Source organism: Phacochoerus africanus, chromosome 6 (assembly GCF_016906955.1).
Source record: "Phacochoerus africanus isolate WHEZ1 chromosome 6, ROS_Pafr_v1, whole genome shotgun sequence".
Lineage (NCBI taxonomy): Eukaryota > Metazoa > Chordata > Mammalia > Artiodactyla > Suidae > Phacochoerus > Phacochoerus africanus.
In genome coordinates, this window is record NC_062549.1 from 74,534,008 (window position 1) to 74,547,509 (window position 13,502).

The 13,502-nt window shown below is 46.4% G+C and overlaps 1 protein-coding gene across 2 annotated transcripts in view; it reads left to right on the forward strand.

The window, feature by feature from the left end:
- Positions 1–13,502, forward strand: part of NSMAF (neutral sphingomyelinase activation associated factor) — a 59,118-nt gene that overhangs the window by 40,946 nt on the left and 4,670 nt on the right. For both annotated transcript variants that reach the window (XM_047783877.1, XM_047783878.1), the window contains 12 exons: positions 1,821–1,997; positions 3,769–3,848; positions 4,345–4,435; positions 4,533–4,596; positions 5,738–5,789; positions 5,893–6,013; positions 6,365–6,496; positions 7,486–7,528; positions 7,836–7,999; positions 9,354–9,462; positions 10,280–10,338; positions 12,750–12,817. In XM_047783877.1, the coding sequence (XP_047639833.1) occupies positions 1,821–1,997; positions 3,769–3,848; positions 4,345–4,435; positions 4,533–4,596; positions 5,738–5,789; positions 5,893–6,013; positions 6,365–6,496; positions 7,486–7,528; positions 7,836–7,999; positions 9,354–9,462; positions 10,280–10,338; positions 12,750–12,817 (1,160 nt within the window). The remainder of the gene's footprint in view (positions 1–1,820; positions 1,998–3,768; positions 3,849–4,344; positions 4,436–4,532; positions 4,597–5,737; positions 5,790–5,892; positions 6,014–6,364; positions 6,497–7,485; positions 7,529–7,835; positions 8,000–9,353; positions 9,463–10,279; positions 10,339–12,749; positions 12,818–13,502) is intronic.

The following is a 13,502-nucleotide window of genomic DNA, read 5'->3' on the forward strand; positions in this document are numbered from 1 at the left end:
CCGGCCCTGTGAAGAAGCCATCAATCCCATTGTGCCACAGAGGACGCTCCCACCTAATTATTTTTTTTATTTTAATTTATTTTCCCACTGTACAGCAAAGGGGTCAGGTTATCCTTACATGTCCACCTAATTATTTTTATGTCCAGTCTTATGTTTATGAAAACCAGGATTCAGTTTCTTCCTGGGAGACAGTGAATTACCCAGTCACATGGTTGCGGTCCTTAATCGTGATCTTGATTCCAAATCTGGAAGACAATACAGAAGAACGAATGAACCTTCTGTGGTTCCATGGAACTTGGTTCGCTTTTAATATTTCCTCAGTCTTCCCTGGGAGATGTGAGTTTTCCTACCTTTATCAGAACACCGGTATTTTTCTTTTCAAGCATAAACATATTAAGTTGTGCAGTTGAATTGTTTTCAAAGGTGCTGGGTGGCTAAAATGGAATGATTTTTTAAAAAGATGTTGGCATTTTATTAATACCATCTTCATTCTGTCTGCTGCTCCAAACATAAAGTGAAACTGCTTATGAGGTATAGTGAGTTATTTACTTAGACATTTTCGCCAAGGAGGAATAGTTTACTTTCAGTAAAGAGCATTTAATTTTACAGTAGGTTTAGCTTTTTTTTCCCCCTCACAGTAAGCTATTCACTTAATGTGTATCAAATATAGCTTTGGTATAAGTTTACTGTTATCACCTGTATTCTAATTTTTTTCATTTAACTTTTCTAACTATAACAAGATTAGAACAACAAAACTCACTGTCATGGTGAGTCCTAACTCAATTCAAAAAACTTGACAGGCCTAAAGTCTGCTTGTTTGGAGTTTATTGATGGTTCAGGCTTTCTCTGAGATGTTATGAGAATGGAAAATCAGAATATGTGTTGTGATTTTTTTTTTTTTTAAGCCCTTTCCCTAATAGCTGACTAGAGAAAAAGTTGGCAAAGTATTAATCAACAAATGAGTTAGATACGTTGTTGCAGATAAAAAGTTGAAAGCAGGGTTTTCTAAACAAAATAGACTCATTTTGACTCCCTTTATAGGGAAGGTATCATTGGTGCCACACAATCTGTGGTTGCATTTCTCCTGTGGGATTTCTGCCAGTGGTCTCTCTGGCTGTTCTAGTTTGAGTAGTTGCATGCTCCTGTTTTCCTCGCTGTCAAAAATAATACACAGTCATTGACAAATTAGCAGTAGCACCCTCCCATCTTCCAGATCTAAAAGAAAAAGATTGTTTTTTGATAAGAAATGTAGGAAATGAGCTTTTACAAATGGTCATGGCTTCTTCAAGGCATTAAAATTCTAACACATTTGGGAGTTCCCTAGTGGCTCAATGGGTTAAGGATCCTGAGTTGTCACTGCCGTGGTGTGAGTTTGATCCCTGGCCTGGGAACTTCTGTATGCAGCAGGTGCTGCCCAAAAAAAAAAACAAAAAACAAACAAAAAACCAGAACCAAAAAAACCCTCAAGCACACTTGGAAGGATTCTTTGTTAGTGCCTAGTATAGACTCTGTATGGATATATATTACCATGTAATATTTCTATATTTGCACCATACTTTATCTGTTTCATACCATAGATTTCATAGAGAAGGATATGTTTTACATATCCTGTACTTAATAATTTTCCCTCCTGGATCTTGGAGATGCTCACTTAAAGGAACAGCTCTGGTGAAAACAAACCATAGCCTACCTTTCTTAAAGCGTACTTTTTGAAAAACGTGGGTTGAAGGCTGTACGTGGGACGCCTCCATGGCGCTTGTCTAGGCTGGGGATGCGTGGGTAGGAGCACGGAGCTCAGAGGCCCCATCTTGTCCCCGCAGAGCACCACGTGGCGGAGCGCACGGCCGAAAGCTACATGCTGCAGTGGCAGCGCGGGCACCTATCCAACTACCAGTACCTGCTGCACCTCAACACCCTGGCTGACCGCAGCTGCAATGACCTCTCACAGTACCCAGTGTTCCCCTGGGTCATCAGCGACTACTGCAGCGCCGAGCTGGGTACGTGCCTCCAGCAGAGGGCGCTCAGTTTCCCTTCCCATGTCACTACTCAAGGTGACCTCTCTCCAGCCACCATACCTGCTGGTCATATGGATTTTATGTTTCGCAGTTTTCTCTGTGGAATTTAATTCCTCAAAAAAAAAAAAAAAAAGCACTCAAATACTTGAAGACCACGCAGAGCATGTAATAAGCCCTTGTTACCATAATTACCTATAAGTACCTGGTTTGAAGTTACTTGTTCCACTTTGAAAATAGTATCTCAGGTTATTATGTTACTTTAAAATTCACATTAAAAATATGATTACCAAAAGCAATAGCTATTCATTATAGAACACAATTTTTATTTGAGTATTTTAGTATTATCACGTAACAACTATTTTAACTTCGTGGTATATATACATGTATATGCATATCTCAAATTATTTTTATTTTTTTGTCTTTTTTCCTTTTCTAGCATTTACCTACGGCATATGGAGGTTCCCAGGCTGGGAGTCCAATCGGAGCTGTAGCCACCATCCTACACCAGAGCCACAGCAACGCGGGATCCGAGCCTGGTCTGCGACCTATACCACACTCAGGGCAATGCCAGATCCTTAACCCACTGAGCAACGCCAGGGCTCGAACCCACAACCTCATCATTCCTAGTCGAATTTGTTAACCACTGCACCACGACAGGAACTCCTCAAATTATTTTAGCAAAAATGTGATTGTATCATAATTTTATTTGGTAGTGTCTTATTTATTTTGTCTTTTTGTCTTTTCTAGGGCCGCAGCTGTGGCATATGGAAGTTCTCAGGCTAGGTGTCGAATCGGAGCTAGAGCTGCCGGCCTATACCACAGCCACAGCAATGCCAGATCCGAGCCGTGTCTGTAACCTACACCACAGCTCATGGCAACACCGGATCCTCAACCCACTGAGCAAGGCCAGGGATTGAACCCCACAACCTCATGGTTCCTAGTCGGGTTCGTTAACCACTGAGCCATGGCGGCAACTCCCAGGTAGTATCTTAAAATTAGATGATGTGTACAGTTAATTTGACAGTTCACTAATTGAACGCTTGTACTTGAAAGAGGTTAATAGCTTTTCTAGAAATACGATCATTTATTTCTCTGATATTAGTCAGGTCCCCAGTTCTCAAGTGATGCCATTATCACAGAAGAATACTATCACTGTAATTCAAAGTTAAATAAATTTTGGTAAAATAATGGCTTTTGAAATTTATTTTTGGTTTACTTTGGAATATAGTTTTTCAAAATCAAGTCTTATTTTTTAATTTTTATATATTTTTTTTTTGGTCTTTTGTCCTCTTAGGGCTGTACCAGTGGCACATGGGAGGTTCCCAGGTTAGGGGTCCAATCGGAGCTGTAGCTGCCAGCCTACACAGCCACAGCAACGTCAGCTCCAAGCCGAATCTGCAACCTACACCACAGCTCACAGCAATGCCGGATCCTTAACCTACTGAGCGAGGCCAGGGATCAAGCCCGAAACCTCATGGTTCCTAGTTGGATTCTTTTTCCGCTGCACCACGACAGGAACTCCTAAAATCAAGTCTTTTTTTAATATCAGTATTCAAGGCATTTGCAAGCTAGAGATACTACTCTTGAGTGGTTGTCACTAACATAAAAGTTCTAACCTTCACAGCCACATAAATAACGATCAGAAATGCTATCATTCTAATGGATCTGCCTTCATTTTAAGGGAACTGTTTATTGTTTGGAAATAAATGTGTGCCTGTGTGTCAGTTCAGAGGCTGATGTTGTTATTTTATAGATTTGTCAAATCCAGGAACCTTCCGGGACCTCAGTAAGCCAGTGGGGGCCCTTAACAAGGAGCGTCTGGAGAGGCTGCTGGTGAGTGGACTTGGGGATTCCTGGTTTCTAAGGAACCCTGGGAGCCCAGGCCTGTGTTCTTGTCGCACCTGAAATTCACATCTCCAGGACTTGGGTGGGGGGGTTCTTCATCTCCCTCCTTGCCTGCCCACCCCCCCTTCCCCAGGAATGGGAATTTAGCTGCTCCGAATTTGCGTTTTTTTCCTACAGTTCAGGAGGTAGGAAGCAGGCATACAGATTTATTTTCAGGAACATGCTCTCTGGTGAATCGCATAAGAGATGCATAAAACTTGTTCATTTCAGTCCAGCCAGGACATTGCTTCCACTGAGCCAAGAAAACCAGATCCTTGTTGCAAGGGTGCTGTGTTTATTCAGATTTCCCTCTTTTATCCTCTTTTCCTGTTGTAAGAGGGAGGTGGGGACAGGATGTCTCTGAGCCATGATTTCCTTAAACTCTTCCTCCTGGAGTCTGTTCTTGAAGCCAACACTCAGTGCTGCTTTTCTCCACGTGTTGCAGACGCGCTACCAGGAAATGCCGGAGCCCAAGTTCATGTACGGCAGCCACTACTCCTCCCCGGGTTATGTGCTCTTTTATCTTGTCAGGATTGGTAAGAGTGCTCATGTCCCAGCTTAGATGTTAGCTCAGGAGGTCCCTTCAGTGGTTCTGAGATGTTAACTCCGGTTCTCCTCCCTCCCCGCCCCCAGCACCAGAATATATGCTGTGTCTGCAGAACGGAAGATTCGATCACGCGGATAGAATGTTCAACAGGTTCGACCCGATGCAGCCGCCATCGCCGCTTTTAGACTTTCCCTTTACACGTGCACCGTGCTTATTTCAAAACACTAGACATAAGCAAAAATGGAAGGACATGTAAAAAAAATCACTACAGGGACTATATTCCTCTCAGGTTTTGTGTAGTCGTGTGTGTATGTGTATAAATATGAGAATATAGTTTTTCGTCCTGCCTTTTGTAGTCTTGTAGTAGATCTTGCGCAAGACTCTATCTCCCTACTATTAGGTATTCTTCAAAACAGTGATTTTTTAAAAAATTCCTGTATCTTATCCTAATGTGTGCCATAATTTAACTATTTAAGCTATTTATGGTTGGACGTTTAGACTTTTTCCGACATTTCATTGTTCTAAATAATCCTGCTATAAATTGAATACAGTTCTGACTATTTTTATTATAAAAATATTTCTTCAAAAATATATATGGAGGAGAAAATGTTTGGCATCTGGCCATGCTGAGACAATGCTCATTTTGAGCTGTCTTTCCAGTCTTTTTCTAAGCTCTGCATGTGTTTATAATCTCTTTTTGAAAAAAGCAATTAAAATAGTTGTGCTGGAGTTCCCGTCGTGGCGCAGTGGTTAACGAATCCGACTAGGAACCATGAGGTTGTGGGTTCGGTCCCTGCCCTTGCTCAGTGGGTTAACGATCCGGCGTTGCCGTGAGCTGTGGTGTAGGTTGCAGACGCGGCTCGGATCCCGCATTGCTGTGGCCCTGGCATAGTCCGGTGGCTACAGCTCCGATTCGACCCCTAGCCTGGGAATCTCCATATGCCGCGGGAGGGGCCCAAGAAATAGCAACAACAGACAAAAGACAAAAAAAAAAAAAATAGTTGTGCTAAGTTTTCAGTGTTTTTAAGCACCTGCCTTGAGGGCCCTTGGATTAGCCCTGGGTAGGTGTGGGTAGAGGCTCCCAGACTCGACGTGGGGGTGTTCCCCCACCTCCGGCCCATGTCCTGACTCTGAGCTCACTCCCTGTGTGGGCTGAGCTTTCAATAAAAGGGTGGTTTGGGCGATTGGTTGGGAGCTTTGGGTTGAGAGAAATGATCTAGGGCCTAGGAAGGCTGCTGTTGCTGTTCCCATACCCTGGATATAAAATCACTTGAGTTCTTTCCATATTTAGTATTGCAGAAACTTGGAGAAACTGTTTGGATGGTGCAACTGATTTTAAAGAGGTAAGCCATTCCCAAGCTGATGAGCCACTGGCTTGTCTCTTAACTGCCTCACAAAATGTCTGTTGCTCTTCTTTTTTTTTTGTTCTTCCCCTGAAACTCTCAGCTGATTCCAGAATTCTACGGTGAAGACGTCAGCTTTTTGGTGAATAGCCTGAGGTTGGATTTGGGGAAGAAGCAAGGAGGGCAGCTGGTTGAAGATGTCGAGCTCCCGCCGTGGGCCCAGAGTGAGTACCGCCTTCACGTGCAGACGAGAGAAATGCTAGGCCTGAAGGTGAAACTTCACTGTTTACTTAGATCTTTTTTAAAGACAGTGTAATTCTCCTCCTGAATGAGATAAGTCTGTGAGTCTGATGTAAAAACATGAGTATGTATTTGAAAGACCTAAATGTTGTACAAACAATTTTTGCCACCCCCCCGCCCCTCCCCTCGCCAAAGGTGTATTTTTTATGACAAGGGGGAAACCTCAGTAGGAAAACTCCCCCTTGCCCACCCTGAGGCTTGAGATGCGTATGGGGAGACAATGGAAATGGGAAGGACGGCGGTGGTGACGTGGGGTGTTTGGTGCTCCCTGCCAGGTCCCGAGGACTTCCTCCAGAAGAGCAGAGACGCGCTGGAAAGCGACCATGTGTCCGAGCACCTTCACGAGTGGATCGATCTCGTGTTTGGCTACAAGCAAAAGGGGAGGGATGCTGTTGAAGCCCATAATGGTGCGTAACCATTATTGAAGCGTCCTTTAGTGTTTGATGGAGATGAGAGAGAATCCCCCCCCAACCACGATGAGCTTGCAACACTCAAGCTTGTTTTCTGGGCAGAAGACCTTAGCTCAGCAGCCAGGGCCTCCTGGCTCCAGGACCCCCGGCTAGATAATGAGTGAAAGAGGAGGAAGTGCTTTTGCCTAAAGATGCCTCCTTCCCTTGATCCTCGGGTCTTTTCCTGAAGAATTCTAGTTTTAGCCTGGGCTCTCCAGCCGTTCAGTGATTTCCGCTAAAACTCAGACTGGAACAGAACACAACTCCGGATCCCACGAGGGGTCTTTGTAACTGAGCGGAGAGCAGCGAGCGGCGGCCACCTGCCCTTCAGCATCACCTCTTCAGTGTGGGCTCCTCCACGTTGCTGGCCGGGAAGTGGCACTGACCGCTCTCGCCTCGCAGGTGCTCTGTGCTCACTGGGGCTGAGGGCTGCTGCTCACCCGGGGTGAGCCATATGCTTAGGTGATACCACCTTGCTGCCACTTAGTTGCTGCTCAGGGAGGGATAGAAGTTCAAGGGTGTTTTGTTTTGGTATTTGCCCAAGTGGGATTTTTTTTTTTTTCCTTTTTTAGGGCCACTCTTGCAGCATATGGAGGTTCCCAGGCTAGGGTTGAGTTGGAGCTACCGCTGCTGGCTTACACCACAGCCTCAGCAATGCGGGATCCAAGCCATGTCTGTGACCTACACGGCAACTCACGACAATGCTGGATCCTCAACCCACTGAGCAGAGCCAGGGATCTAACCCACATCCTCATGGATTCTAGTTGGGTTCTTTAACCCCTGAGCCATGACAGGAACTCCCCAAGTGGGATGATATTAGGCTGATTTGCAAAGTAAAAATAGGTTTCTTTGACTAAAAGCCTAAAGTTGTTGCGTCTTTAAAATTGTGAATAGAATGTTGTAACAAGATAGTACATCTTTCAAGAGTGTTTTGTATCTTTTCTCAGTGTTCCATCCCCTGACCTATGAAGGAGGTGTGGACTTGAACAGGTATTTATTTCTACATCTATAAGGAATTTCTACTTGCGTTACAAATTACCTTTTTGTCTAAATAATTCAGTTATTTGATATGAAGGTATGGAAATGTTACAGTGAACTATAGCTTACTTTCGCCATTCTGTAAGTCACTGAGCCTCAAATTATCTAAAAGTCAGTGCAATGGTCTAGACAGTCCTGGCACATGGTCGCTGTTCTGAGTGAAGGTCCCCCTCTCTCCCGTTGACCTGTATTTTGAAATCCCTGCTTTCAAGGAGCTTAAACCCAGCAGTCACCACATGGCCTGTGTTTTGTCCTGCAGCATTGAGGATCCTGATGAGAAGGTGGCCCTGCTGACCCAGATTTTGGAGTTTGGGCAGACACCAAAGCAGCTTTTTGTGACCCCCCATCCTCGAAGGATCACCCCAAAGTTTAAAAGCTTGCCCCAGACCTCCAGTTATAATGCCTCCACGGCAGATTCTCCAGGTAAGTTTTGTCAAGAGAACAACAACGTGAGCGCCTTTGGTTTCTCTTTTTCCGTTCAGGTTTTTTCTGAAGACTCTAAAAAGATGAAACATTGGGCAGCTTCAAGACGATTTTGTTTCGCTCTCTTTTCTCCTGCACACCAATCTCATTTTGTTTTTAACTTTTGACCTTAAAGAAAATCAGAACATTTATATTCTGATAATTTAATGATCAAAACACTTACATTCTGATAATTTAACGAGATGTGGCGGTATTTGTTGTTTTTATTCTGTTTACATCCTTCTCCCTGGTTTTCCAAGCTGGTCTTTGATTTGTAGCTGCTGATCCGCCCTGGCTGTGGCCGCTCCAGCAGTCCCGCCACCCTGCTCCTTCCTTCAAGAGAAGGAAATGATGTCCAGCATCCCTGCCTCTTACACCCCCCACACAGACCTGGATTTGATTCTTACTCAGTCACTTGAACATCTACAGCGTATCTGTGACCCTGGTCTCATGTGTGGTATTTGGAAGGAGAGAGCTCTCCGCCTCCTCCAGTTATCGCTGTTCACGTCCCACATGAGACGGTCTCGGGCCCTGGAAGGCGGACCCTGTCCAGCAGCAGTATTGCTTGCTTGCCCATTATTGCCAGTCCTCTCCATGCCCCGGCGTGGCCAGGCTACTCTAGGGCACAGCCGAGCCTCCCCACTCCCCACGGGCTGGGTCATGAGGACTGTCTTGTGATGCCTCTTAGTCACCAGGCCCGGCCACCAGGGTTATTTTAAAAGGGAAATAGTCCAGCCCTTCTTAGAAATGAGGGCACCGCCCGGCTGGCCCTGGCCAGGGCGCGGCAGCACTTGGTTTCATCTGTCTCTCTCCCTCTCAAAACCAAACTCCAGTGTTCTTGGGGAACCATCACAAAGATTAATGAGGGAGCAATGACCCGGCCTTATATTTCTAGACACTCCTAACTTAGAAGCCAAGTGAAAACTTGGCAAACCCCAGTAAAAATATAAAACACTGTAGGGAGTTCCCTGGTGGTGCAGTGGGTTAAAGACCCAGGCTTGTCACTGCCGTGGTGCAGGTGTGATCCCTGGCCCAGGAACTTCCAGTGCCACAGGTGGGCATGGCTAAAAAAGACTAGTACTCAAGGGTACTTTTTAATCTTTCTCCAAGTGATTTTTATTTTACTTAGATTATACAGTTTATTCTTATCCCTTGATGACACGGAGCTGCAGATCAAAGCAGTTCCATTTGGGGCAGGCCTTTTGCTTTCTTGGTTGTTTGCTTTTAATACAAAATATTGGGATTCCGACACTCGTCGTCTCTCTGTGGCTGGTTAGAAATTGAGCTGCCTGACTGAGTTACCATTTATATGCAGTCTCTCCAGGGGAAGAGTCTTTTGAGGACCTGACCGAGGAGAGCAGAACACTGGCCTGGAGTAACATCACCAAACTGCAGCTCCACGAGCAACACAAGATCCACAAAGAGTAAGAGTGTCGGCGTTGGCCTGGGGTCTTGGCCCGGGATGATAGCGGCTCAGGCAGAGTCAAGAGGGATGTTCTCTTTCGAAGCTGCCTGGATCGTTTTTTGTCCCCAAACCGATGGGCTTTGGTGGGCAGGCTTGGGAGGCATGGCCTCCCCTGATCTGTCCTGTTCTAGAAAAGAAATCCCAGGCCCCTCGTCGTCCTGTCTGCGGGCCGTGGGGGGAAGGGACGGCTCCATCCACTTCCGACCGATGGCTCCACGTCAGCACAGCCTCCTGCAGAGGAACCCGAGGTCCCACCTTACACGTCAGAACGGTGGCTCTCCTCTTCCTCGGCACGCGTGTGGAGAGGGAAGAAGAGGCAGTGGGAGCAGTGGCTTCATGGCATCACTAGTGGGGATGCAGATGTGTGGGGACATTTTTGTCACTCGGTGTATATTTCAGGGTGTTGGTTTTAGGCCTAGCGTGAAATCTAATGCAACATGCGTGAACCTCTGAGAGGACGTGGCTGAGTAGCAAAGCAAGGAAGTGGCGGGGGTTCCAGCGGCTGGGCTGGCAGTCAGCTCACCGCGGGTCAGACTCATCACACGGCGGCTGGGGCCGAGAGGGGACCTTTCCAGCCACAGGTGTTGCCAGAACAGCCCGAGGAGCTGCAGGGCGGTGACTCGGTTGTGGCTGGTGTGAGCAGGGCCAGGTCCACAGACAAGCTGGGAAGAAAAAAATGATAGAAACTTGGACTTAAATGAAAGCAAGGCCTTGAAAGAAACCGAGGTCCTGGCACATGGTTGATGGTAATTTGTACAACTTCGTTTTTCCAACAGGGCGGTTACTGGGATCGCCGTCTCTGGCAATGGGTCGTCCGTCTTTACAACCTCACACGGTAGGTTTTCCTACATGAAAGGTGGGTTATCTGGAATTTCTTTTTTCTTGTCTTTTTTTTTGCCCCCGGCCGCCCCGGCATATGGAGGTTCCCAGGCCTAGGGGTCGAGTCAGAGGTGTAGCTGCCGGTCTACACCATAGCCGCGCGGTATCAGGGGATCCAAGCTGCGTCTGTGACCTACACCACGGCTCACAATGCTGGATCCTTTGGAACCTACTGAGTGAGCTGGGGATTGAGCTGCATCCTCATGGGTAACAGTCAGGTTTATTTCCACTGAGGGTGATGGGCGCGCTCTGGCATCATTTCTTAACTCCCCAGGACCGTACCTGCCTGGGCCGCCTCCACGTAAAATTTGAGCAGTTTGTGGTGTGTTGCATAAGATGTCATTGTTAATTGGCCAAAATCAAGACTGGACAATCCTTTCTGCTGCTGCTGAGTTTTCACAGAATTGAGGGCAGTGGGAGCAGTGGCTTCATGGCATCACTAGTGGGGATGCAGATGTGTGGGGACATTTTTGTCACTCGGTGTATATTTCAGGGTGTTGGTTTTAGGCCTAGCGTGAAATCTAACGGGTGCCTTGTTAATGTGCTTTCTGGTTATGATTCCTCGGGAGCCCTGAAGCGCCTGGCTAATTAGACTTGTAACTAGATCTCAGTGACACATTAGAATTTCACTCTTTTGATCTTGAAAAAGGACTGAGCGTTGAGCGGCGCCTGTTTCCCCAGCCGCTGCTGTGCTGGCAGTTTGCAGAGGATGTAATGAATCAAAGCGTGTCCTTCCCTGTCCTGCGTGGGAACGGGCACTTGGAAGCAGTGACGATGAGAAGGGTTGTGGGACTCTGGCGTGGCTCCTGTTTCTGTCTTCCCCGTGGGGAGGCAGCTGTGAGGAAAAGGCACTGTCCCGCCACACGTTGCGGGTGTTGGCAGAGTCACTGCTCTCAGCTGTGATTCTGGTTCAGTCCTTCGCTTATACAATCAATCTCAGACATCCTAAAAGAGACCTTTCTACAAAGCACAGGAAACAACCCTACCATAGACCAAAGGACGTTTCCAAGGCCACAGCGCCCTGACGGGAGGAGGCAGCTGTGCTTTTCCGGGTCCCCACCGCCGGCCTTGCAATGTCACTGCACAAGACAGAACGCCTCTGCTCTGGCCAAGCTGCATCCTTGGCTGGATTTAAGTCCTTCATCAAGGACTTAAGCCTCAGCAGTTTAATAAGCCTCTTGCTTCTTTGTGAACTTGCCAAATAAGGGTGTGGGTGTGCTTTTTAGCCAAAAGCTTCTTTTGTTCGTTTCCTCACTCATAGTAATGCAGTCACTGGCCCATATACATTTATGTTCACACTTGGCGTCCCTAATTCACATGGACCCTGACGTCCCCCCTCCTCCCCACTGCCCGTTACAGTTCCTGCCCAGCTGTACAGAGTGTGTGTGAGGGCCCTGGGGCTGGTGGGGGAGCAGTGTCTCTTAGGAGAGGAGGCCTCTGATTTTGAGAAAAGTGTCTTCACAGGGCAGGCTGGCTGGTGGCTCCTGTAGGAGCTGCAGTGCACTCCACATGTTGGTGCTGGTAAAAACTAGGCTGAAATGTTAGACAATCCAGAAGAAATTATTTGACTCATCTGACTTATGTTGTATGATTGCAAATTAGGAATTTTAAAATTCTGTATTTTTTTTTTTTTTTTTTTTTGGTCTTTTAGGGCCATACCCACGGCATATGGAGGTTCCCAGGCTAGGGGTGGAATCAGAGCTGTAGTCATCAGCCTACACCACAGAAACGAGGGATCCAAGCTGCATACGAGAGCTACACCACAGCTCACGGCAACGCCAGATTCTTAACCCATTGAGCGGAGCCAGGGATCGAACCTGCATCCTCATGGATGCTAGTCAGATTCATTTCTGCTGAGCCACAATGGGAACTCTGAAAATTCTGTATTTCAAATATAGGATGTTAGAGCACATTGTACTTCGTGAGTCTTACTGTTCATGGGTTACCCTGATGTCCTTTTAAAGCTTCTGTTAGGCAATGATATTAAAAGCTTGGACACTTTAATTCCTAATTTATTGTGATTTAGGAAGTTAGTGGTTCTCTTATGTAAGTGCCAGTAACATACAGGGGTGTAGCCCCCACCGTAGATGGGCTGGTTTAGAAAAATGTTACTGCCAAGAGCCTTTGTTTTCCTTTAATATTAAAATTGCTTCCCCCCCCCCCCACCTTTTTAACTTCAGCCTCTGTCAGTTACTAGGCTCAGCTCTGCCTTCATTTGTGGCTTTCATTCCTTGTTGCTGAGCCACGGGTCCTCCTGGGGGATGCTCGCCGCTCCATCACCTCCCTGTTCTCCGAGCCCGCGCACTGCTGCTCCTGGAAGGGTCAGGAGAGCGTTCTTACACATCTGCTTTGTCGTTATTACATTAGATTCCACCTTGAAGATGTTTTCCAAAGAATCCAAGATGCTCCAAAGAAGTGTATCATTTTCAAATATGGTGAGTTGAGTTCATTTTAATGCCACGTCAGTATTATGACGAGAATCCAGGGAGCAGTTTGTTTTATGCACATGTATAGTATATATATTTTGTTTCTTTCCCAACAGTGGGGTCGATTCTTGTGTGGTATCTATGGAAGGCCTTAGATTCCTTCTAAATTAGAATTTTTTTTTCAGGTTGCCTCTTTCTTTTAATATGATTTCATTTGTAACCTAAAAAGCTTGAGGTGCCACCCAGTGGAATTCTCCTGAAGACGCTTGGCCTTTTTTGGGACTTTCAGACTAAATATTTATGTGCTTCTACAGAACTTAATGCATTTCTGAGTTGATGGGATACCTAATATTAGAAAATCAATTCTGAAAAACCAAACACACAGAAATCTTGAAATTTCCTGAAGACTTTTGGACGTTTTCCTTCCTGACCTGAGTGGGATCCAGGGCGGATGTTTGGATTCCTCAGGACGGCCCCCTCTGATGTAAGCAGGGGTCCCTCAGCTCAGGGCAGCGAGGTCCTGCAGACCCCCTGCCGATGGCCAGATCCTGGTACCCTCCGCACACTCTGACTTCCCTGCATTGGGGAGGAACCTGGGCATCTGGAATCAGCCAGATGCAGAGAAACCTCATCACTATGAGGAAGGCCAACGTGTACTTAAGAGTCTTACTACATTAAGGAGTCACTGATTTTT